At 53.1% G+C, this 23505-nt stretch overlaps 7 protein-coding genes across 7 annotated transcripts; 3 read left to right on the forward strand and 4 right to left on the reverse strand.

Annotated features, from left to right (window-relative positions):
• Positions 1 to 137: 137 nt before the first annotated feature.
• Positions 138 to 2362, forward strand: BDZ99DRAFT_442287 (uncharacterized protein; the record flags this gene model as incomplete). The annotated part of the gene is made up of 2 exons (XM_033717805.1): positions 138 to 589; positions 821 to 2362. 2 exons carry the CDS (start codon positions 138 to 140, stop codon positions 1884 to 1886), a joined length of 1518 nt encoding a protein of 505 aa, XP_033576902.1. The 3' UTR covers positions 1887 to 2362.
• A 3298-nt stretch (positions 2363 to 5660) lies between these two features.
• Positions 5661 to 7662, forward strand: BDZ99DRAFT_462573 (HET-domain-containing protein). Its single transcript, XM_033719875.1, has one exon. It carries the CDS (start codon positions 5884 to 5886, stop codon positions 7516 to 7518), a length of 1635 nt encoding a protein of 544 aa, XP_033576903.1. The 5' UTR covers positions 5661 to 5883; the 3' UTR covers positions 7519 to 7662.
• Positions 7663 to 8261: 599 nt separating this feature from the next.
• BDZ99DRAFT_462575 (uncharacterized protein) lies at positions 8262 to 9075 on the reverse strand. The gene is made up of 2 exons (XM_033719876.1): positions 8458 to 9075; positions 8262 to 8398 (listed from the first exon to the last, which is right to left on the reverse strand). Exon 1 carries the CDS (start codon positions 8998 to 9000, stop codon positions 8503 to 8505), a length of 498 nt encoding a protein of 165 aa, XP_033576904.1. The 5' UTR covers positions 9001 to 9075; the 3' UTR covers positions 8262 to 8398; positions 8458 to 8502.
• A 1172-nt stretch (positions 9076 to 10247) lies between these two features.
• BDZ99DRAFT_386961 (uncharacterized protein) lies at positions 10248 to 12765 on the reverse strand (the record flags this gene model as incomplete). Its single annotated transcript, XM_033715500.1, has 5 exons — positions 10248 to 11260; positions 11320 to 11403; positions 11489 to 11548; positions 11600 to 12148; positions 12201 to 12765. 5 exons carry the CDS (start codon positions 12763 to 12765, stop codon positions 10248 to 10250), a joined length of 2271 nt encoding a protein of 756 aa, XP_033576905.1.
• Positions 12766 to 13859: 1094 nt separating this feature from the next.
• Positions 13860 to 16472, reverse strand: BDZ99DRAFT_300058 (DEAD-domain-containing protein). The gene is made up of 4 exons (XM_033714189.1): positions 16446 to 16472; positions 16114 to 16390; positions 14686 to 16059; positions 13860 to 14550 (listed from the first exon to the last, which is right to left on the reverse strand). Exons 2-4 carry the CDS (start codon positions 16329 to 16331, stop codon positions 14034 to 14036), a joined length of 2109 nt encoding a protein of 702 aa, XP_033576906.1. The 5' UTR covers positions 16332 to 16390; positions 16446 to 16472; the 3' UTR covers positions 13860 to 14033.
• A 696-nt stretch (positions 16473 to 17168) lies between these two features.
• On the reverse strand, positions 17169 to 18216 carry BDZ99DRAFT_442298 (peptidyl-prolyl cis-trans isomerase B; the record flags this gene model as incomplete). The annotated part of the gene is made up of 6 exons (XM_033717806.1): positions 17169 to 17559; positions 17616 to 17696; positions 17748 to 17851; positions 17905 to 17921; positions 17971 to 18048; positions 18106 to 18216. 6 exons carry the CDS (start codon positions 18214 to 18216, stop codon positions 17324 to 17326), a joined length of 627 nt encoding a protein of 208 aa, XP_033576907.1. The 3' UTR covers positions 17169 to 17323.
• A 170-nt stretch (positions 18217 to 18386) lies between these two features.
• On the forward strand, positions 18387 to 19347 carry BDZ99DRAFT_462578 (30S ribosomal protein S13). The gene is made up of 4 exons (XM_033719877.1): positions 18387 to 18426; positions 18475 to 18519; positions 18573 to 18839; positions 18888 to 19347. Exons 1-4 carry the CDS (start codon positions 18424 to 18426, stop codon positions 18933 to 18935), a joined length of 363 nt encoding a protein of 120 aa, XP_033576908.1. The 5' UTR covers positions 18387 to 18423; the 3' UTR covers positions 18936 to 19347.
• The last annotated feature ends 4158 nt before the right edge of the window (positions 19348 to 23505 follow it).

The following is a 23505-nucleotide window of genomic DNA, read 5'->3' on the forward strand; positions in this document are numbered from 1 at the left end:
GGGCTCACAGCTTACAAATAGAGTGGATCAGTCCTCTGGTGAACCGTAGGCATGTAGATTGCTGAGACGATAATGCTGGCACTTCTGTCTGACCAGTCTATAGGCCCGACGCCTGTCGGCAACAACAAGAACAGAACATGCCAAATATTATAACTCTCTTCTTAGTTTTGGCTCTATATGTTCTCCTCAACCGCGCCTCTCCTATTCCTCAGGATGCCGACGACACGCCTCGTTGGACCTTTGTTCCGTCGCCTCGTACCCGTGGCACAAACACCATTCTCAGTACTACTTGTGCAGCCCTTATTGCAAGCACCTGGGCAGCACTTCATCTGAACATTCTGAAGCAGAGGCTAGAGGGAGACAGATCTGGGAAACACTGGGCGAAAACAGTCTTTCACGACTTAGCCTCTCCTATGAAGTGGACCGCAGCCGCGATTATAGCCCCAGAAGCTCTAGTCGGATTTGCCTTTAGTGACTGGATGCATGCAAGAAAGACAGAAAGCATTCTAAGAAACTACGGAAAAGGGGACATGCAGTCATGGGACCGGACACAGGTCCACTTTGCGAACATGGGTGGTTTCGTTTTCCAGTTCCGGAGAGTGAAATTTACAAATTTTCAAGAACTTAAAGGAGACGAGGAGGGACCTGAAGGATACTATGCGGAGTACGATCAAGAAACGGTCAACACACTGAATCGCATGAAAATAGATTTTCGGCAGCCTGCTTTCATACCATTAGCAGAAACCCTTCGGCAATTACCCCGAAACCTCTTATCCAGCCTGCGGACTCTCGCCATCAAAATCCCATTCCCATTCCGGAGTAACAAAGAAGCGTCCCAAAGTTCATCACGCCAGGCACGTACCGCTGGATTATCTTCAGCTATAGAGCTCACTTCAATGCAAAGCACCGGAGGTGCAGGCTCACCATCCCTGTCTCACCAAGAGAACGAAACGGAAGCGGTCAGCCCCACGGACTCAGCTCCATCATCCACATCCGACACGCCCGGGGCTGAAGAAGTGGAATATGAACCCAGCACTTCGATGAATAGGGAAGATTTTACGGTAGAAACAGTCAAGATCTACCTTAATGCCACACAAATTCTATTGGCCCAAGAATTTGGCATCTTAAAAAAGCCTCCACAGTTTTCAACTGCACACATCGAGGACAAGAGCAAAAACACCCCTTTCGCGAAGATTTTTCTTCTCTTGCCTATCATCGTTCTGGCGTATATCGTTATTGCTCGGCTGTATAGCCACCTAAGCGTATCTCAGCTGGAGCTTGCGGTTTGCACCTATGGCATTTGCACGACTTTTGCTTACGTCTTTTATTGGTCAAAACCACAGTCTGTTCGAGTCCCTGAGGTATCTTCACGCCATCAACTCCGGTGGATAAGGCCGAACGACGAACACAACTTAGCCATATTTGGTGGCACATCATTTATACACACTAATTTCTTCCCGCCCTTCGGCGCTGGCAACAATACGCGAAGAAAGATTACTGACAACATATTAAACGATAACGTTGTTGGCATATTCGGCATCATTTTCGGGACCGTTCTCCACAATTCAGATTTCGCATCTATTCTAATAGGAACTATTTTCGGGGCGCTGTACTGCCTTGGCTGGAACAATGTGTTCCCGACTGCTACGGAACGATGGTTGTGGAGAGCTTCAAGTGTTATCGTCACTTCTGGACTTATTCCTTATGCAGGGGCAAACACGTATTTCACCACCAATTATCGCAAATCTGAGACGCACACAGATATCCGGCAAAAGATTGGACTATATTTTCTTCTTTCCTGTTACGTATTAGCAAGAGTATTTTTGATTTGGGAAATGTTTTGGAGTCTCTTTTATCAACCAGAAGAAACTTTCGAGAGCTCCTGAGAATGGTAGCTACGTTGCTAGAATGGTGTCTTACATTCTGCTTGAGCAGTAGGGTTTTCCGGTTTTCCTAAACGGCTAATGTGTCCACGAGTTCCTCAATAATCATCCTTGTGTTAGTGTTCTCCAATGGGCATTGAGAGTATGTGGAGAGCCTGTCGATGGCATATTCAAAGTCAGGATTGGATCCATTTGTCAGGATTGCCGCCGCGTTAGGAGCAGACAGCGCAGTCCTAAACGCAATCTTCACCTCTCCTCCGTTGTGGCCCTGATTGACGGTATTCCCGCAGTCATCTAAGTGTATATTGGAAAAAGCTGAACCCACCCCGATGTTCAGCATGAAAATACGGCCCAAGAGCAATGAACCAATCAGGAAGGCCGAGAGTAGAGTAAGACAGTTGATAAGGTTGATCTCAGGGACTTTCTGGGAAATCAAATGAATTAGGAAAGGACTTTGTGCATTGAAATGGTCCAAGGCTGCAGCGCTTATTTTGCTCTTGGGGAGGTTTCGCTGCTTGTTAGGAGCTCTATCCAATCCTGTTTGTCAAGAGCCTCAGCTAGTTCCTTGGCTGTTCGCCCTTGTGCGTCGCGTATACTCTGGCCAATCCCTTTGCTGAAGAGACACATGGCTGTCTTCCGATACCCAAAGCCGTTCAGCCATCCTGGTTTGATGCCCTCCACAAGGCAGTGCAGAGCTGTCTTGCCATCTCGGTTTCTCGCATTGATGTCTCCTCCAGCCTCAACGAGTGTATCGATAATGAACACTGACGGCCATTCCACGGCCCTATATTGAAAAGTCATCACAGCCTCGAATAGAGGTGGAGACCCATCATTCCTCCTCGCGACAACGTTGACTCTAGCCGTCACCAAGACGTCAATTACCTCGATGTTGTTATTATATACTGCTACATGCAGAGCAGTCCTCCCGTTCTGGTCACTGGAGTGAACGCTTGCGCCGGCTTCCAGTAGAATAGTCACACCTTCGGTGATTTAGCTCGGACATGCCTTCCGCAGAAGAGCTGCTGACTCTGAACCATTGCACCGAAGAACGTTCGCCCCGCACGCTCCAATCATGGCATGAAGTGGCGACTCGCCAAGATAACTTGTTGCGTTGACGTTCGCTCACCGACTGATCAAATAGCGAAGCAAACTGACAAATGGGAGATATGTATCGTGGATGTGAGAACCGATTTCGTGGAGCACTGTGTTGCCGTTATCATCAGAGACGTGAATGTCTGCTCTTGCATCAAGCAAAGATGCGATAACCTCTGTGCTGCAGCCATGTATTGCGCAGAAGAGAGGAGTCATGCCTCTATACACCGTAGACCGTGCTTCCAAGTTGAACCCTCTTTCTATCAGCAACTTGATGGCACCTGGTCTCGCCCCAAACATGGTTGTAGTGCCGATGGATTTACCTGCTTCGGCATCGCATCCTCGGTCGAGTAGCATCCGCACAGTGTCCAATCTGTTAGCCTGCGACGCAAGGTGCAGCAGAGTGTACTCTCCGGCATCATTCTGCATCCTCCCTCCCTTCTCCAGAAGCGGCTCTAAAAATTCTACTGAATAGTGTGCAGCAGCATAATTCATCGGATTGTTAGGAAGGGACCTCATGAAATTGAGGTCAGCCCCGTAGTCGAGCAGCGCCCTGACAACTTCCATATTTCCTCCGGGCTGCCGGAGTGCCCACTCCAAAGCCGTTATGTTGTTCTCGTTCATTACATTTGGGTCGTAGCCATCCTCCAATAACACTCTCACAACCTCCATACGGGCTGCTGTGAACCCATCCGCCTCGATCGACCTGTCTTCACACTCACGCATTCGGCATGGGGATGCGTGGTGCCATGGGAGGCCTTGCACGCCGATTTCGCGGCAAGCGCCTTGACGATCTCGACGTTGCCAGCCATGGCCGCGGACAACAGAGCGGACGGATAACTAAGAGGAAATTCATTTTTATTGTCGATGTCGGCGCCGTGGGCCAGGAGGAAACGGACGGCTTCTATTTGTCCCCATTGTGATGCGAGCACAAGCGCTGGTGGGGTCGACCAAAAGTCTTGTCGTCTGTCTTGGAAACCATGGGGGTAAGGCGCTTTGTAGTCAATATCGAAGCCAGAGTCAAAGAGGCGGTCGAGGGTGGAGATATCTCCTGTTGCGGCGGCCTCAAGCCATATCTTGACGTCTTCGAGGTCGGTGCTGCCAGATGAAGGCATTGCAAAGTGGGAAGAGTCGTCTGGTATGCATTTTGCGCGCGTTGCTTGCAGCATTTTAGGCGGGAGACCTGGAGAGGTGATATGCTACAGTCGGTTGACAGAAGTCTGTGTGCATAGCTTTGTAAGCAGGAAAATCAAAGTTCGACCCCGTTGCTCTCCAATACAAAGGAGGTGTTTCCTTGAAGTTCTATATCGAATTTCTTGGTGTTTATGATACATATACGCCTCCTGGAGCCTAATACTTTGTCTGCCAGCCCTTCGCCTTCCGTACAGCCTCTAAACGTCTTGGCATGCTCTTAATCAGGTTCCGGATTAGTGAATTGGGTATCTTCAACCATGCCTCCTTTAATGCAGCTTTTAGAGCATCCTAGTCCTTTTCTAAGTTGCCCATCGTGGTTAGCTCTGGGTGGAGCTTGTGGACCATCTTCTTAAGAGCCCACCACATGTGCTTAATAGGGTTGAGATCCGGTGAATAAGGCGGCCATTCGAGCGTCCAAATACCATAGGTTTCAAGCCAGTTCTTGGTGTATTTGGAGTTGTATATTGGCGCATTATCTTGAACAAAGATGTGCCCAGGCAAGTACTAAGGGAGGAGTCCTTCTTCAAGAGTCTTAGTGTAGCTTCTTCCTGAATACCCCATCTTCTTAGATGCAAAGTCCCTCTCCATGATAATTAAAGGGGAGCGTCCTACTCTTCCCTTTGGAGTGACCCAAATAGCCCCCTATACCATCTGTGACATCTTTTTGCCCTTCTCTTTCTCTGTGATCATCTTGGGGTCATATTTCTCGCCAGGAAATCGAAAGCACTATTCGGCTTGCTGGCCTGAGCCCTGTTGAACCGAGCACTCGTCTGTGAACTTGACAACCCGTCGCTTCCATTGGAAATTCCGATGCTCTCTTGCGAATCAGCGCCGTAAAGCTGCATGATCTGCCTTTAATTTGGGCCTCTGGGCACAACGGTGGTTCCTAAGGCCTTGTTTCTGGAGCTCCCGTGCAATGGTCATTGTTGAAGGGGGGTGGTTGCGGTTTTGGAGCCCGGCATCTTTGAGCATCTGTTTGTACTCAATTTTAGGGGATTTTTGTGCAATTCGATATAGCAATCGTTTCTTGCGACGTGATAGTACCTCTGGACGACCATCTCGAGGTAGGGTGTATACAGTTTTGTGGGTTTCCCACCGCTTGACTGTCTTGGTGATTGTGTTCCGGTGAACGCCAAATTCAGCCTCCAATTCCTTGACAGAAACACCAGCCACCCGCTTTGAGATAATAGCGCTGCGAGCCTCAGGTGACAGCTCTTGATTCCTGCCTCGATTTCCTGTGATTTCTGTGCCAAACGAGCGGCGCATGGTTGTGCTGTTGGTGTTCGAACATCGTGAGTTGATGCGCGTCGCGTAGTTTCGTGTTGGGGCCCGAGCTCGTGCACACAGACTCGGAAATGCGCGCAACAGTACAACACGTGAGTTTCAGCCTGGTTAACTTCACACCTTAAATGTTTATCCCGCTTTTACAACCCTTCTTTCCTTCTATAGTTCAAGGTGATTCTTAGGTTGCGCCCGCGTTTGTCTTTCTGAGTCTGAACACCATTACATATAAGATCTATCGGACTAAAGCGATATTCTGCTGCTTCCACTGCTTCTAGCAGTCTCCTAGCAAGGCAGCATATTCATAACCAGCGTTCGGGGACACGCCCGAACCCTGTGGGGACAAGCCTTACGTCTCGTCCCAATTCCCGAAAACAAATCAAAAGATTCCGATCAGTGGCCAAGTAGGATTCACAACCTCATCACCTCGAAAATGAGGCTCCTTGACACAGAAACGCTCAAGCTGCACGAGTTCTTCGGAGACAACATCCCACCGTACGCTATCCTGTCGCACCGGTGGGAGGATGGCGAGGTCTCGTTCCAGGATATGCAAGATCCCCATACGGCGTCACAAAAAGCAGGATGGACCAAGATCAAGAGGTTCTGTGAGAAAGCTGCCCGGTACAGTTACGAATACGCCTGGGTCGACACCTGCTGCATCGATAAAACGAGTAGTTCCGAGTTGTCTGAGTCGATCAACTCGATGTATCAGTGGTATAGCAAAGCGTCGTATTGTTATGCATACTTGAGCGATGTGAGGATCCGAGATGTGAGGACCGGAACCAAGCTGCCGTGGTCTTCAGGCTTTCGCGATGGTGAGCCACTGCTTTCGGTCTACCACCAGTTTGCAGAAAGCCAGTGGTTCACAAGAGGATGGACGCTTCAAGAGCTCATAGCACCGTGGGACGTCCTTTTCTACGACATGGAGTGGTGGACCATTGGCACGAAAGCGGAACTGCTTGATCCGCTTGTGGAAATAACTGGAGTCGACCGCAGAATCTTGGAAGGAGATCACCCTGGAGAGGTGAGCGTGGCGAAGAGGATGTCCTGGGCGTCAAAAAGGATGACGACTAGAGACGAGGATCGAGCGTACTGTCTGCTCGGCCTATTCGATGTCAACATGCCATTGCTTTACGGCGAAGGAAGGAAGGCATTCTTGAGGTTACAAGAAGAGATCATAAAGACTTCAGATGATGAATCACTATTTGCTTGGAGTTTGCGTTCCCTTGTTTCCACAGATGGAATCCTAGCCCCATCACCAGCTGAATTCAGCAAGTCTTCTTCTATTGAGGCCATTCCTGGCCATGGAGGTCACGAGTACTCTCTCACTAATAAAGGGTTAAAAATCACCCTTCCACTAATACCGTGGGATATGGATGTATATCTGGCTCTATTGCGGTGCCGCGAGTCCAATGCTGTCACGCAAGACTCGGGGGAAACGAGTTCCAAGATTGTCGGCATCTTTCTGAGGGATACTAAAGGTCCTACTGGAAATCGATTCGTAAGGGTGGCGGTAGGAGGAGACAGTTGGATCAGCATAGATCCTTACCCAATGCAGCTGACGGAGTCCGAAGAGAGGAGGTTGCCCAAGGCTGAGGAAAAGACCATATATGTTCCTCGAAGACTCACCTACAAAGACATTCCAGGGCTAACATTCATGTACGGATTTCAGATACAAAGGATTTATGATGCTACCATTCTCGAAGTATACCCGGAAGAGCGCTGGGACTCGACGGATGGATATCTAACAATGCCGCCAGGACCGCAAATTACCACCGGAGTGTTGCTCTGTGGCAACGAGCATGCCAAATTCACGGTTCTGCTCGGATTCAGAGAGGGTTTTCAGCCATTCGTTCGCATACAACCATTTGCTTGCATGCCGTTCCAGGAAAGAGAAACACTTCAAGGGGTGCTTGATGATGTTCCGAAGTGTGCACCGGAGAGAAGAGCCGAAATGCTTTTTGGCCGATGGAAAACAAACAGTTTCGTTGCAACAGCAGTAATAACAGAAAATGATCTGCGATATGAGGTTGATATCGATGTATCCCAACGCCGAAGGACTGGATAATATGATACAATCAGATAAAAGCGGTCATTAGCAGCTGTTTTGGCGGAACATGGCGCGGTCTGGCGTTCCAAACAGCATGAAATGTTTGTCAATTTCATATACTTCTTTACCCTCTTTAAGTTACACGAAATATATTTTGCATACATCATTCCCTATCTCTGGAAATTACCGTCCAATACCAGCCTCACATAATCCAACCGCCCCGGCCGCAGCGCCCCCTGCCTTGCCGACTCCACAAACGCAATCTTCCCGACCTCATCGTCTGGCCACACATCCGCAATCCTCACACGCTTCTCTCCAATATTCCTAGCCAGCTGCGCACCATCCAACACACTACCTCCAGGCGGCTTACTAACAGATGGCGAATCGTGCATAAGGGCCGAAACGCTGGTCAAGAAGTTGAGTGCGCAAATGATAAAGAAACGGAGGGCGACACAGAGGAAAAGTACGACGATCGGCAGGACGTAGAGCACTAGCCATCCCTTGAAAGACTGCCTTCTATGGGCGGGAGATAGGCGTGCCGATAAAGCCAACAACGGTCAAAAGTCTTGGAAACTAGTTGACTCAGGTTGCAGCACTACAACCTAGGATCAACAACTCATATGCCAGAAAGCTACTCTCCGAACATCAGCTGTAGAGAACCCAGCTGAAATCTCAGCTGTAGAGAACCGAGCTGAAGCCTCAGCTGTGCAGGGCTCATCTGAACTTACTAGCGCGCCACCCTGGGGGTGGCCCCCTTCCTTCCCCTAGTATATATACAACTAGCTAGACGTCTATAGAAATCAGAGTTCACATCAATTTCAACCTGAGTAGTTGGCAACGTTACCAAAGACTACCAATCAAGCCTATTAATGATGCACCCTATACCTCGCGCGGGCCACTGAGCCATACTCGTTAATATCCGTTCAGCTATTTAGGCGGCAATAGGGCAATACTCACATCCAACAGTTTTCCTATCAGCATCTAGCACAGTATAATAACCCCTCAAAAACGGCGTCCCCAGCGCAATGAAGTCTCTCTCACCCCTTCGACTAAACGGCTGAACCCAACAACGCACCGGACTCCAAGATCTCCAAAGTCCATCTCCAGTGTGTAGTCCCACGGACTCAGGGCAAAGTCCTGTCCATCGAGATTGTACGTCAGATACGGGAGGTCAGGCAGCCTCTCGCAACGGACCGAGTCGAGCCAGAACGGGACATGCTCCGGCTGGATGACATCTCGCAGTCTGCGAAACGCAGCCTCGGGGAGCCAGATAAAAGGCTCCACCGTGTCCAGCCGCGCCGTGTAGCCAGCTAAGTCGACTCTTTCGTCCCCGCCCTCCCCCCATGCTAGACCACGCGCTTCGACCCGCCATGTGCCATTAAGCATTGGCGGGCCGCTGTCAAACGGGTCCTGCAGCCCGTGATCAGGGTCCGTCGCATTTGATAGCGAGAGCTCAACGATCTCGCCCTCGTACATCTCCGGATTCGTCCCGCCGAACATGATCTCCCCCGGCACGGCGCGGCGGCCCTCCGTCGCGCCTAACGCCAATGACACGACATTGTGCGGGAGTAGGCCCTGTTGAACCATGCTCGCAAAGGAGCTAGCGATGCCGAGGGTCGACCACGCCTCATGGGGCGGCGCGAGACCGAGGACGGAGTCGAAGTCCTCGCGCCAGAAGATGCTTTGGAGTTGAGTCACTCTGTCGAGCGTGGCGAAGGGCTGGTTCTGAATCTCTAGGCCAGCGATGGCGAGGGTGTCGGAGCTGAGGTGGCCGGAGGCGCGGATACCATGGTAGTAGAAGTCTGTGGCGGTTCCGTTGGCGACCGTGTGGTGAGTCTTTGAGGAAGAAGAGCGGTACTGATGGTGCCCCTGACATGGCTCGTCGTTGCAGCCTGCTGACAAGGTGAAGGCGTCGGACCAGTTTATGTCGATGATGCTTCGGAAGGGTTGGGGTGGGGTCCCGATGTTGATGATTGTGAAATACTGGAGGTTTTTTAGGTTCTGTATTGACATGTTAGTCACTTTAGAAAGGCTTGGATTGTGGCAAGTTATACGGTAATTGGAGCTGAGAAAGGGCCAGCGACAGGCGAATTCGACGCTAGAATCAGGCTCTGAATGACTCTTCCTATTGCGCTGTCGGCCGCCATAGCGAATAGGAATGGTATTTCCACATTTCTAATGTTGGATGCGTAGGGGTCGATGCAGTTGTAATGGACTGGTAATATGGAACGTCCTATTCTAAACAGTACGACTAAAGATCGGATGCTATGTTTTCAGTTTCTTTGCACACTCTGACCAGAAAGGAAAGGCAGAGAAACAACATCCTAACCTCTGAAAGGCAGAGAGTAGTAGCAGCAGGGCTGGTGCGGCACAGTCTACGGCGCGTATGGAGCACATCCACTTCGAGAATTGGGAGCGCTTAGCGCATTTCTACGCTCTGACTGGCTCCCTGGACTCGATGACCTGCAGAACATTAGCTGTGCCATATTATATTCGAGGGCATGTGTACTAGAAGTGTGATATAGGCAGTTTATAAGGAACCTATGTAGGTATAGTATTATCGATTATATCCTACAAATGCTTCCCTAAAACCCATGAGACTCACCGGTCAGCCCTCATTTTGAAGCTCGCAAGTCCGCAAGATCGCAAGCCCATAGCGTATGTTACAGCCCCCAAAAGAATGGCCTTAGCCGGATGCGCCTATGCCGAAACACCAAGTAAATCCCATAGTCACCCCGTCTAGTCCATTAGCTTTGCTCCGCCGCCTCAAGCTCACGATCATAGTCATCCATCTGCTCATCTTCGCTATCGTACACACCAGCAGCCTCCAGCATCTCCCGATCATCCTCATCCATCTGATCGTCGACATCGCCGTCGCCGTTGTCATAATCCATCTGACTATCGCCACGCTCGTCGCGATCGCCTTCCGCATCCACCCACACGAGCTCGGCCCCATTCTTCTTCTTCCGCTTGACGGCCTCAACGCCGCCCTCCCAGCGCTCCAGCCGCCTTGCAACGCGATTCATAATCTTTGCGCGATTGTAGGCTTCCTCGCCGCAGTCGACCTTCTCAGCGTCGCGGACGGGTAGTAGGCCACCAAAGCCGAGCGGAATATGCTTGCCATGGGCACCGATATCTGAGTCTCCGTAATGGGCAGCTTGGTCACTCTCGTCCTCGTCGGTGTCGTAGCCGTCTGGCAAGAGCTTGCATCGCAGCCATGCGAGCCAGAATGCGCCTTTATTTTCGCGTCGTCGCTTGGCGACTTTGTACTGCTCGCGGAGACCGCGGTCGAGGATCACTTCAACGCGTTTACGTCGGAATTGCTCGACTGCGAGTTGGTGTTGGGTTAGCGGGCGAGAGCGCTTGTGCGAGGGATCTGAGCCGTTAAGGGGAAGATAGAAGCCATGAGGACCGCTAGTATGAAGGGAGACGGTGGGACCGTTGGTAGAAGGAGAAGTGCCGTCCTGGCTTGCTTCTAGCTTGTTTTTGAAAGCGTTCCGTCCCACTGTACCGTTGTTGCGGTTCCGAGACCAGTTGCCACGGCCAGGGCCTTTTGGAGGAGTAGAGACCGACGGAGTCTCATCGTTTAGGAGGGTGTTAATTCGCATGTTTGGAGTGCTCTTCTTGTCAGTCATGCCACCATAGATGAAGTTTGCCATCTGGTGTGGAGACGGAGATCGTGTGCGATCAGTGTCAGACGCATAGTCCAATGCGAGAGACTTCGCGTGCGACATTGGCTTGCGCCCACCCTTCGAAGAACCTAAGTTCAGTTAGCAGTTGCCATGCTAGGGGAGCATCCATAAAAAACGATATACTTACCATGAGATGGAGAGTGATGATCTCGACCTGGTGTGGAAGCTCCGTCATCTGCGAGGACCGAGAAGACAGGGTTCTGATTGAAAGCTATCGTACCGTTAGGGAACTGGGCTGGGAATTCGGGACGCTGCATCTGGAGCCACTTAGCATGAAAGAAAATATTTGCACTAACCTTTTTTGCCCGTGCGTTTGGGTCCAGTAACGACAGGGGCCATGTCACTTGCAAGAATCGCTGCTGAAAAGTTAGAATTAAAAATCCACGTGAGTGCCAAAGAATTCATACCGATTCTCTCCTTCCTCTTTACATCGCCGAAGTTCTTCTCTTCGTCCGTGTCAACATTCTCTAACGCGACTTCGTCGTCCGTAAGATGCTTGAAAGCTGGGCATTTGATCGGCATGCCACCAGTAGCATCACCTTCGGTCCCTGGCAGGCCAGATCCAAAAGGATTGTTCAACGCAGCCTCTGATGAGAAATCGCTCTCGAGATACCACCACATGAGCCACAAAAACGCTGTTGCGCGACTTCTGCTGCTCAGGGTGCTTCGCATGACCAAGTCAAAGAAATCGCGCGGAGGATAGAAATGTATCTCGGAAATCTTGGGGGCATATTGCGCGAGCACAAATATGAGATTGACCGGGTTGGTACGGGGTACGGCATGGTTCTTGATGTCTTCGATCGTGCTAGGTTGTTCGATGTCCTCCGTTGCTCCTTTGAGTATAGACTTCAGCCTTGGGGCGTCTTGTAGCTGCTTGTATGCATTTGGGTCTTGGTGCGCTTGGAGAGATGGAATCGAGTGGTAAGTACGAAGCTGTGCTCGCATCTCAGGGAAAACTACAAGATGGGTTAGCATCCGGTCAGCAGATGTGTGCGAGAGCCAACGTACAGTTCAGAGTCGTGTTCATCCTTCCAACGTTCACCAGCAGACAGACCATAGCCATGTTGATAGCCGCAGCTCTCTCCGTCAGGAGTTTATCCTTTAAGATCTTGGAACACTTGCTGCTCTTTGCCATCGCATCTAGGTATATGTCCGCAAAAGTGTGGCCACCTGTTCCATCTGAGACCTTGTGGAATACTTGCTGGTGGTCCTCGAAGACGTAGCGGAGGAAGTCGTACTGAATATCCCTCCGCCATAAGGGAATGCCGTCATCCTTCTTCAAGTGTCGTATTTTGTTGCCAGAGTAGACAGATGAAACGCTTCCATTTGCGTTCCGGCGCGTCGTGGTCGTGGTCGCAGTGTACATGGGCAATTCGGACCCGGGTCCCTTGGACGATGTTGCAGACTTTGGGGCGCGATCATCCTGACCGTCATCATCATCGGGTGGGAGCGAGGGCTCTGGATCGGGAGGTGTTAATTCTTCCATGGCTACTGAAGGTTCCGTGGCCAGTATATGCCGAAGACTGTTCCTGGAGTCGGGCTCCTCTGCGCGAGGTGTCGTGTTCGGATCCATGTCGAGCTCAGGTCGCGCCAATGCAGCGCGCAAGGAAATGTTTCGAATTTGCAGGGGGTTGTTGCAGTGACACCGTAGACGTGGATGATCACCGATGGATTCGATTCTCAAATATTTCGAGCGACAGCGCGCCCGCGAACTTTCTTAATCCAAGAGCTGCTGAAAGCGCGAAGCAGGATCGCCGTCGGGACAGGGCGCACTTTAATCCGCAGACACGTGATCATTTTCACGTGATAATGCACACAGACGTCACAGAAGTCGTGGATTGTTAGCTGTTAGGCTTCGATGAATATAGGGTGGCTGTCTAATACTATTCGTGGGCTGCCACTTTCTGTTCAAGGAAACCTGGCTGTTCACTGAGATATCACTTCTCAAACACGTCACTTTCAAAGCAGAGTAGAGTCCGAGTCGCTCCATAGGAATAGTCTATTTAAGTCGCCCTCCATTAAGACCGAAGACACTTTTTTGATTTGATGATCTATCACCCAAAGTCATTACCGCTGCCCGGAGCGCGTAGATAGTGGCTCAAGGCCTTCCGCCACGAGTTAGGGCCCTCCGTTTCCCCAATTCCATGAAAGAAAAGCCGTAAACCGCAGACTTTTTCCATCGCCGATCCTGTACTAGAGGCGCCAGAAGGCCTAACACCCACTGTGAACGCCACGCATGTGCGATAGAGACCACCGCCCCCTCGTCGTCCAAAAAAGGCCCACTTCTCGCTGGTATATCCTTCCAAATGACGACGAAAAAGCGCATGTTTGTCCGAGACGTAATGACCAAAGGGATAGCTCGCTTTTGTGAAACTGTAAAGAAAAAAGAGCAAAGGAAAAGAAGATGCCCCATCGGCCTGGGAAGCCGGAGAAACGAGATCTAACTGGATTGGTAGCCCCCCAAGCAGCAAGTAGTGAAAGCGGAAAAGGCATAAGATGTTCGTGACGGCATTTCCTCGAGATAAGGCCTCGTGCCTACTGCCTTCTATGAGATCGAGCTCGATGTGAGCAGACGTGTGTGCGCCGTGATCCTGATGCAATGGAGCTCAATAAAGGAGGCAGGTCCGCAAAGAATCTCAACGCTATCTATATGCTGATCGGGGTATGAGAGCAAGTTCCGGACTTCCGTGTCGATTTGCAATCCTGGTAAAGCAGAATCAACCCGTGAAAACAGAAAAGAAAAGAGAATCGAGCCGTGTCGAGTACGGCTTTGTGGCCCCAGGCTGTCCAAGAGGGACTGAGGTAACCTAGGCGCCAGGTTCGGTGTTGAGGTAGAGGAATCTACCACCAGGAGGATTGGCCTCCGGGTCCGGATGGGTTACCGTAGCTTCCACCACCCATTCCGCCGCCGTATCCTCCTCCTCCTCCGCCATAGCCGCCAGCAGGTGGGCCGCCAAATCCTCCTCCATAGCCGCCGGCACCTCCACCAGGGGCACCTCCCCAGTTCCCTCCACCGCCGAAGCCACCGGCTCCACCTCCGCCTGCGCGGTTGAAGCCTCGAACGTCACGAGTGGCAGCTCCGCCGCGGCCACGGCCACGGCCACCTCCACGGCCACCTCCACCAAAGCCACTGCCCTCGCGGGCAATGCTCTCCAGGAAGCTTGGGACCTCCTGGTTGGCTTCCTTGAGAAGGTCGATGAGGTCTCGGACAACGCCACGGTTGCCACGGTTGAAGAAGGCAGTAGCGAGACCTGTGTTTCCGGCACGTCCAGTACGGCCGATACGATGGACGTAGTCGTCAATGTCGGTCGGAAGGTCGTAGTTGACTACGTGAACCACATTCGGTATGTCCAAACCACTTTTTGTACTTATTAGCGTCTGAAAGAAGTATGTGACAGAAAGAAAGTTCAGGGAAGAATAGAGAATCCGGGAATGTTGAGGATTAGTCGCGCTGGATTACAGTTTGGAAGGAACGAAGGAAAAAAAAACATACCGAGCAGCGACGGCAGTGGCGACAAGGATTGGGCAACGTCCGGTACGGAACATTTCCAGAGCCTTCTCACGCTCGCGCTGGGTACGGTCGCCGTGGATTGATGTAGCGGGGAAGCCTTGGTTGATAAGGAAATCCGAGAGCGAATCCGCCATGCGCTTCGTCTCGACGAAGATCAATGTGAGGCCAGTGCCGACGGTGTGTAAGATGTCGAGCAGAACAGAGCGCTTGTCGACGTCCTCGACGTATTCCACCTTCTGAGTAATATTCTCAGAAGTAGATCCAACACGACCAACAGAAAGGAAAATGTACTCCTTCAAGAAGTCGCGAGCAAGCATTTGGATGTCCCGGGGGAACGTAGCTGAAAACATGAGAGTTTGACGGGCAGATGTTGGGGGCATGTCTTCGCCTTCGACGATGCGGCGAATCTGAGGCTCGAAACCCATGTCCAACATGCGATCAGCCTCATCGAGAACGAGGTACTTGATGTTGCAGAGGGAAATACGGCCACGCTCGATGAGATCGACCAAACGACCGGGGGTGGCAACGAGCAAGTCACAGCCTCGCTCGATCTGACGAAGCTGGGAGCCGATGTCGGCACCACCATAGACGACGCAGGGCCGCACCCAGGAACGGTAGGCGAATTTTCGGGCTTCCTCAAAGATCTGAGAGACCAACTCACGCGTGGGAGCCAGGATCAAGGAAGTGGGATACGCTTTTCGCTGACGGCCGTATCCGTATCCTCCCGCTGTTTGTTGTGGGGGAGCGCTGGGGCCCGTCTGGAAGGCCTGGGAAAGGATGGGGAACAAGAAACCACCAGTCTTTCCGGAACCAGTCTGGGCACAAGCCATCAAGTCACGGCCACCCATAACGATAGGGATAGAGTATTTTTGCACCGGTGTGGGGACATTGTAGCCGGCGAGGCCGATGTTGGTCAAGAGATGATCGTCGAGAGGAGGATTCGTGAATCGTGTAACGGGCTCAGGGACGCCTTGGCCTGAGGCTTCGACGGGAATGTCATCATACTTCTCGAAGTTGATGCCCGTGTGTTGTTTGGACGGATCATTTGCTACGCCGAAGAGTTCACGCTCGACACGAGGGTTGGCAGGACCTGGGGTATGTTTGCCATCTCTCCATGTCCCGTCACCAGCACCTCGAGCTGAGACAACTCCGGATGATCCTCCAGCACCTGGTTTCCCATAAGCATTCGGGTCGAAGGTTGTCGCAGGCTTTCCACCCCATCCGGCTCCGGATGCAGCGGCTGCGGGCGCGGGAGCGTCGCTACCTCTAGGTGTGAAGTTAGGGGCATTGGCATTAGCCCAGTTGCCGCCACCGTTGGCGGCGGCCGCGCGCGGAGGGGGTCCGCCGTATCCTGCCCTGCTGAAAGTTAGTTAGGAGCGAGCAGAGCACACTCGGGTATCGGATTCGTACCCTGGAGGAGGTCCCCAGGCGCCTCCGTTCACGTTCCCGTTCATCGGGGGCGGGCCGCCGTTCATGACCGGAGGAGGAGCGTCCATCGGGCCTGAGGGTGTGCCCGATCGTCCGCGAAGGTGAGGCGGAATATAGGCAGCACGGTCAGGGAACCCGTTGGAGGGGGCGTGCTGAGACTCGTTGATAGAGAGACCACCCATGTTGAGCTGTTCAGCCATGTTGAAGGATAGTCGGTGGAAGGGATTGCTAAGATTTTGTTGGGGGAGCGGTCAGGTGCCTGAGAGTACAGTCAGCAAGATAGCGACACAGGCGCAGCAAGGGCTTCGTCGTACCAGCGGGCGGGATGCAAGCAAGCAGATGCAGAAGCAAAGATTGCGACTTGTTGCTGGCAGACGGAAACGCGCCTGAAACGGTTCGTGACAGGAAAAGTGAGGGCGGAGGGCCTCTATTTCCCAGTGACGATAGAAGAAAAGGAGAGTGAAGCCAAACAAGAACAAACGACTTCACGAAAGCAGTGCAGGGAGAGTTGTTGATGCACTAGAGGGGGGTTGTGTGGTGTTGAGGAGGGTTGGAAAGGGCAAAGGCTTTGACCGTGGATTTTCAGCGGCAAAACCGAAAAAGCCTGGGCGCGCTAGCGACGCGGCATCCGTGCGCACCTGGCATCCGGCCGACTTCGAGAATCACGGTACTGACCCTGTCCCAACCTCCTTTGTCATTTGTAATTCCACTCATGAGACAAGTTTAGTGTGTTCTTGCTACCAGTTACTGTGCTTTTATATAGATTTGCATTGTGTGTGAAAGGCGTCACAGAATCAATTCGGCATTCGTTCTCGGTCTTTAAAGCGGATTGAAAAGGCCAAAGCAGACACAAATAAGCATACAAGGACATCATGCAAACTCTATCTACGCCATGCTCTTCTCCTTCACTCCATATGACGACTGGGTTTTGCGTGTCTTCAAGAAGATCCCCACAACACCAATGACTGCGCCGATGAAGAACAGCTTATGGAACAACGACAGCCCTTCGGCCGACACCAGCGCAATCGACTCCTTCCCGCCCGTTTCTGCTACCTTTTCCGGCGACGGTTGCCGCGATACCGTGACATCCAGGTCGTCTCCGGGGACAGCAGCGTCTGCTGATCCGAACAAGTCTTCTTCAGAAGGTCAATTATCAGCGTTGTCAGAGCAGACAGACGGTGGCCCGGCTGGCTTAGAGTTCCACGTGGATACCTTCTTCTGGGACCTCGAGCTCGCCGCTCTTGGCAATCTTGACGGTCTTGGACGGCTTGTCTCCCGCGCCCTTGGGGACGTTCTCGATCTGGTCCACGATCTCGTAGCCCTCGAGCACCTCGCCGAAGACGACGTGGCGCCCGTCGAGCCAGGAGGTGACAACAGTGGTGATGAAGAACTGGCTGCCGTTGGTGTCCTTGCCCGAATTGGCCATGCCTGTTTGTGGCGTTAGTTGCGTACTCTGGAATGCATCTGATCTGCTGGCCACTTACTGAGGAGGCCCTTCTTGCTGTGCTTCAACTTGAAGTTCTCATCCGGGAACTTGTTGCCGTAAATGGACTTCCCGCCGGTACCTAGCACAAACATCAGCATGGGCAAACAGGGTCAGGCCATTTGCTTCCTACCATCGCCGTTGGTGAAGTCACCACCTTGGATCATGAAGCTCTTAATCACTCGGTGGAAGGTAGAGCCCTCATATCCGAAGCCCTTCTCTCCGGTAGCCAAAGCGCTGGTTAAATGTGAGCTGGGGACTGTACAGGATGTCGAGTGATCTATGCATACCGGAAGTTCTCCGCTGTCTGTGATGTTTGTTAGCAACTGTCGAGTATGGCACGCGGGATGGCTTACCTTTGGCACCGTCTTGCCATAAAGACCAATCACGATACGTCCAAGGGGCTTATCATCGTGTTCAATGTCAAAGTACACCTGTAGTAGCACGCAAGTAAGCTTCTAACACACTCAACCGTGACGTCTACCACGCACCTTGTGGGTGATCTTTGGCCCCTTCGCTCCTTCAGACGCCTGCGCGAAGAAGACAAAAGTAACGGTGAGAATCAGCAGCACCGAGATAACGAGTCTCTGTAGAGAAGCCATGGTGTCTGGAATACGAAGCAATGGGCCGTGGTGGGGTTCTTATGCTCGGCGGCGGCCATGAAACGGGAGAGGTGGCTCTCGGCGCAATGGCGATACCATTTCTCCGGGACGCGACTTCCGTCTCTCTTTTACCAGGGCCCGACAGCATCGGATCGAGCCAGAGCAACGCCATCGCTGTACGCCAGTTGGCATCGTTCGCTATTCAATATGGTAGGCCAAAGCTATCTTATGAGAATCTTTTCAACTGACACACGCTAGGTTTTCATCTTCGGAAAGCCCTTTGCGGACCCAGACCTCCTCAGAGTATGCGCCCCATGCACGCTCCTTGCGCATCTATTGACATATACCCGCTGCAGCACTCTTTACAGACCTTCTTTGGCATTGGTCCTCAAGTCTGCAAACGCCTCATGGCGCGCCACTACCTCCACCCCACGATCCGAGTCGGCGAGCTGCCCAATCCCAAGATCCTCCAACTCAACGCCGACTTGGCAGAGATGAAACTCGAGAACGATCTAAAGCGACAGATACGGGACGACATAGGGCGGCTGAGAGATATGGGCACATACAGAGGGAGGAGACATGCTATGGGATTGCCGGTGCGAGGACAGAGGACGAGGACCCAGGTAAGTAAGGTAGTGGAAGTTGCAGGAGCATGGCTGACTTGTTTGCAGATCAATACAGCACGGAGGTTGAATCATGTACCCAGATATACGTTGTAGGGGTTGATTTGCTGTAAAATACACTGTATAAAGTACATGGGAATGGAGTCAGTTGGATCATATATGAGAATGAAGCATACACCATATCATGCGATTCTTCTCTGGTTGAAGGGCGATGCGCCATTGATAGTGCTATGGTGCAGAGATGTCCCTTCAACTTTGCCGAGCGACTCTACCGACTAAGAAGCCACAATTGTGAGGCAAGGTGTGCTCTCGAGGTCTCCATGTCTCCTTTTCCCTGAGCTATTCAGTAGGACCGCCGTCTAACATTTCAATTTTCCATTTTCTTTTTCTGAAATTTCCTTCGACACTTTCTGTGTTTGGACTCCTATCGAATGGGCGTGTATATGCTTATTAGAGTCTCCATTCCATTCAAATACGCCCAATGTCACAATCTTAAGAGGCCATCCACACCATACTACTATACCTCTACGTATCCCAAAACAGGGCCGGGATGTGGCACCTGCACAGCAACACCAGAGTGGTGATTTAACGACAGCGCAACCCCAATACTAGGCTATCTTACCTGGATAAACTTGGTACATTATACTCAAGCTTTCTGACGAATACTCGTAAAAAAGGTCTGCATAAATTGGGTCTGAATGGCCTTGAATCGGTCTGTTCTTTCGGATACGGAGAGCATGCTCAGTCCGTGACTCGTCAACATTTCCATACCCAGTTTTTGTCCACTCTCATGTCCTGTCGCATTTTCCAACATCTCTCTGAATCCTATTAACCTCTTGGACGCTAGCAACCCCTCTTGCCCAGTTCACGCCCGCAGGTTTTACTACAGCTCCCATCACTCCCATTACTCCAACAAATACACCACCTCTACCCACCAGCCCGCAGGCCACCAAATCTTATCACATCCACACTTTCCAACAACAAAACCACGTGCCCCTCGGACCCCACGCAAAATAGAGTTCTGACCACAGCACGAGTCACCCGATGGCAGGTGATCGAGTAAGAAGTTTCCTGATCTCAAAGGAACACACTGTAATGCTTACGCTTCTTCCGGGGGAACGTTGGCGCGGTTAGCATGTGACGAGCGTGGTGTGCGTAGAATCCGGGTTGAGATGGGGAGAGGGCTGGAGGACTTTAAGGTAAGAGATTGGTTTTGCTAGGAGTTTGTTGTATGTATGTATAGTATAGTATGATGGAGCTATAGACACGATCATGTGCCTTCTTCGAACGCGCGTCTCGTGTTCCCCCAAAAGTTTCGAATCAGTCTCAGATAGTTACTCTCAAGCCGTAGAACATCAACAGTCCCAAAAAAAATACCCTGCATAATTACAAATACTATAAAACACCACTGTCACGCACCCAAGCCTCTACGTCCCTGCAATCCTCTAAACATAGCCACACTCCACTCCACTCTACCAAAAAAGGCGGCACTACCCCGTCCCACCCTCCCCGCCGATCCGTCAGAAACCCACTCATCACCAACCACTCCATCTCGTCCATTAACCTACAAGGTAAAGCCCCCCTCGCGCTGACGTGTGCGTAAGACACAGCCGGCGAACGCGATCGACCATGCATCGACGCAGCCGAACACCGCCAGCCTAGGTGCGCTAGTGCGTCTTCCACGTGTGGGGCGGCTCAATAAAGGTTAGAAAAGCTCGAGCTTGAGGCGTTCGATGGGCTGGATTAGTGAGGTTTTCGTCTATCGGATCGGCGGGCTCCCGGGGGCACGGGCGTGGCATGGGCAGAGTCTCGGCTTGGCAATAATTTGCTTGCGGTGTTTGCTGATTACGGTGAGGATGGTGTATTTGGGGATCTTCTGGGGGTGGGACGGGGCTATGCTTGTGTCGAGGGTCTTCGAGTAGTTAACGTTGAGGCGAGGATGAGTGTGGTCGAGTTGTCAATAGAACACTGAAAAGTCGGTCCGCACTCCGGTGAAGAGTGAGTGCGTTAAGTAAATCGCAGGACAGATCCAGAGGGACTTGGCCGGGCGAGCGTTAGTGTAAATCAAATCAGCATTTTCGACGTACTAAGCGTCACACAGCGATGTGGCGCGGCCGATATTGAGAATGACGAGGCGCAGCAATCCTTCTCGCCGCTTTGGCGATCTGATCGATGCCGAAAGGACTGGATATCTGATCATCACGGGCGGATTCCGGGCAATATATGTAAGATGGTGCCGAATGGAAGCAGCCAATCCACGTCCTCGGCGCCAGAAATGAGGTCCGGCTAGGGCTGAAGCGTCCTTGAGTGAGCGTAACGTTACAGCAGGCTACGTGGTTACACGGAGCGAGGCGAGAGTGAAACTGCGTAACGGAGCCCACGAGGAGCACGCAGGGTGAGACTTGGGTGCAAATGAGGGATACATTCCGTGGTGGGCGCGATATTGCCGTTGCAGCGATGGCGCAAGAGAGCGGACGTTCCCCGGACTGCTATTAACGCATCGGCTCGCCAGATCTGGACCTGCAGTAGTCCGGCGTGCGCAATTAGCGGCTCCCGGCACGGGCAGGCCAGGGCTGGCACCTTGCACGGCCAGCAACAGCACGGGGAGAAGGAGCTGCAGCTGGATCAAGCTTCGGATAGATCCTGGCGGGAGATGGAGCGTCGCACAAGAGGCGACGTCGTCGTGGTGCGGCGGCCTTCGAGGTGCGCTGGAGAGCGTCCCCGCAGCGAGAGCGTTTCAAAAGAAAACAAAAAGAAGCGGCGCCATCGCCAGCTTTATTCGCGAGAGAGGATCAGGGCGGCAGAATCGTACGACTCGGCTGGTCGTCGGAGCGTCGAGGGTTTCTGAAGTGCAGCGCCCAATAGGTCCAATTCACCCTGCTGTGACAGCGTTTCGGCTGGAGGTAGGAGCACGCGCCCAGCCCCAAACGCCAGCCGTCGTGGCACCTGTGGCGACGACGGGCACAGTTCTCGTCAGACTCGGGACAGGCGCGCGCAAGAGGGCCAAATTGACGGGCCTCGCCGGTGAAGCTGCGGGTGTGAATCCACGAACGCTGCATGCTGCACGCTGCGCCCAAAGGGAACGTCTCCGGGCCTCAATCTCGGAGAACCCAAAAGCTTCGCAGCGCCTGTCGAGATGATGATAGCCAGCGTCCAATCAGGAGCAGCTCGCAGGGCGTTCAGCACTGACTCCTTTTTTGACCGCTTGAAGCGCTGCACGCCCACGGGAGCATCACACCTCGTCGCCACACCCAGCCAATCACAGCACGCCCGTACCATCAGCCATGATAGTTCCGCGCATGGGAGCCTCGAGACTGCTGCGACGCGTGTGGAGCCGTGGAGCTCTGGGTGGCGGCAGTGTGGCAGCGTCGTCGCTCATCATTCGAGAGGGCCATTCGCCATGGACGGGCTCCTGTCGACAGCCAATTGCCCGCCGCGGCCGCAATCTGGCGCCCCGAGCAACTGGCACGACGGGCACGGCGTGTGCAGGTCTCTGGTCGGGTCGGTGGTGGAGTGGAGGTGCTTTCTGGGTCGTTTCAGCGCGGCGCTTTCGGCGGCGGCTGGCCAAGCGAACAAAGGCGGGCGGCCGTGGTCCTGCGGGCTGTCACAGGCGCTGGGCATGGCGTGGATGAGTGACGGTGTTCCTGCATCTTTCGCCTTCATAGTCCATATTGCAACCCTGCAATAAAGCTGCCATCACTCCAGCCGCTCGCACCCGTTGCTGGCGCCCCATGTCTCGACGACACCTCCCCGGCTGACCTGTGATTCCCACTGACGCTGACTCCAGGCCTGGTAGAAATCCTGCGTGTCCTGCCGGTCTGCCCACGACTGCAGTGCGCGAGCCGGCGTCTACGACCCTCGCCCGCCCGAAACACCACTCCTCCCCACACCTGTCTGGTTACAGAGGGGTCCAATCTGGACAGCCCGCCGCCCGCCGCCCGCCTAAGCTGGTTTGAGCCAGTATCAGCACCAGGCCATGCTCCAGGGTCGCAATGCTCCCTCCGCGCCCGGGGACGACGGCGCAGCATCCTCGCTCCAGCAGTCCGCGTCGACCGCAGCCTCCAAACCGCCCTCCTCCACCACCTCTCTGGCCGACAGCATTCGCGCCCTGCGCGAGTCCACCCCCTCTCGCCCGAGCATCCTGCCCTCCCGCCCAGCGCCGCAGAGCAGCCGGCGCAAGCCAATCCCCAGCCCTCTGCAGCAGACGACGCACACCTCAACTGTAGACTACAGAAACCCTCATTCGCCGCGCTCGCCCTTCCACGCCTCCTATCACGACTCGCCACGCTCGCCGCGCGAGAAGCTGGAGGCTCTGCTCGCCAGTGAAGAGCCCGCCAGTCGCGGCTCCCACGAGCCCAACCAGGCCTCACCATTCCTGCCGAGTACCACGGATCGGGGCGGAGCCTACACACCGAAAGCGTCGTCGTATGCCCAGTTTCGAAACGTGTCCGCGCCTGTCCTCTCCTCCTCCAGCGGCTTCTCCCCTCCCTCCTCGCCCACCGCCATGCTCCCCCCATCGCGCCCGAACCGAGCGGATCCACGCCCTACCGTTGCCCGCAACACCTCCATAGACTCGCAGGTCTCGTCGATATCCTCAAATACCTCCCAGTCACACAAGTCCACTGCATCGCACTCGTACAAGTCGTCCCAGGATGCCTCCTCCACG

Source organism: Mytilinidion resinicola, assembly GCF_010093595.1.
Source record: "Mytilinidion resinicola strain CBS 304.34 unplaced genomic scaffold BDZ99scaffold_9, whole genome shotgun sequence".
In the NCBI taxonomy this organism is placed as follows: Eukaryota; Fungi; Ascomycota; class Dothideomycetes; order Mytilinidiales; family Mytilinidiaceae; genus Mytilinidion; species Mytilinidion resinicola.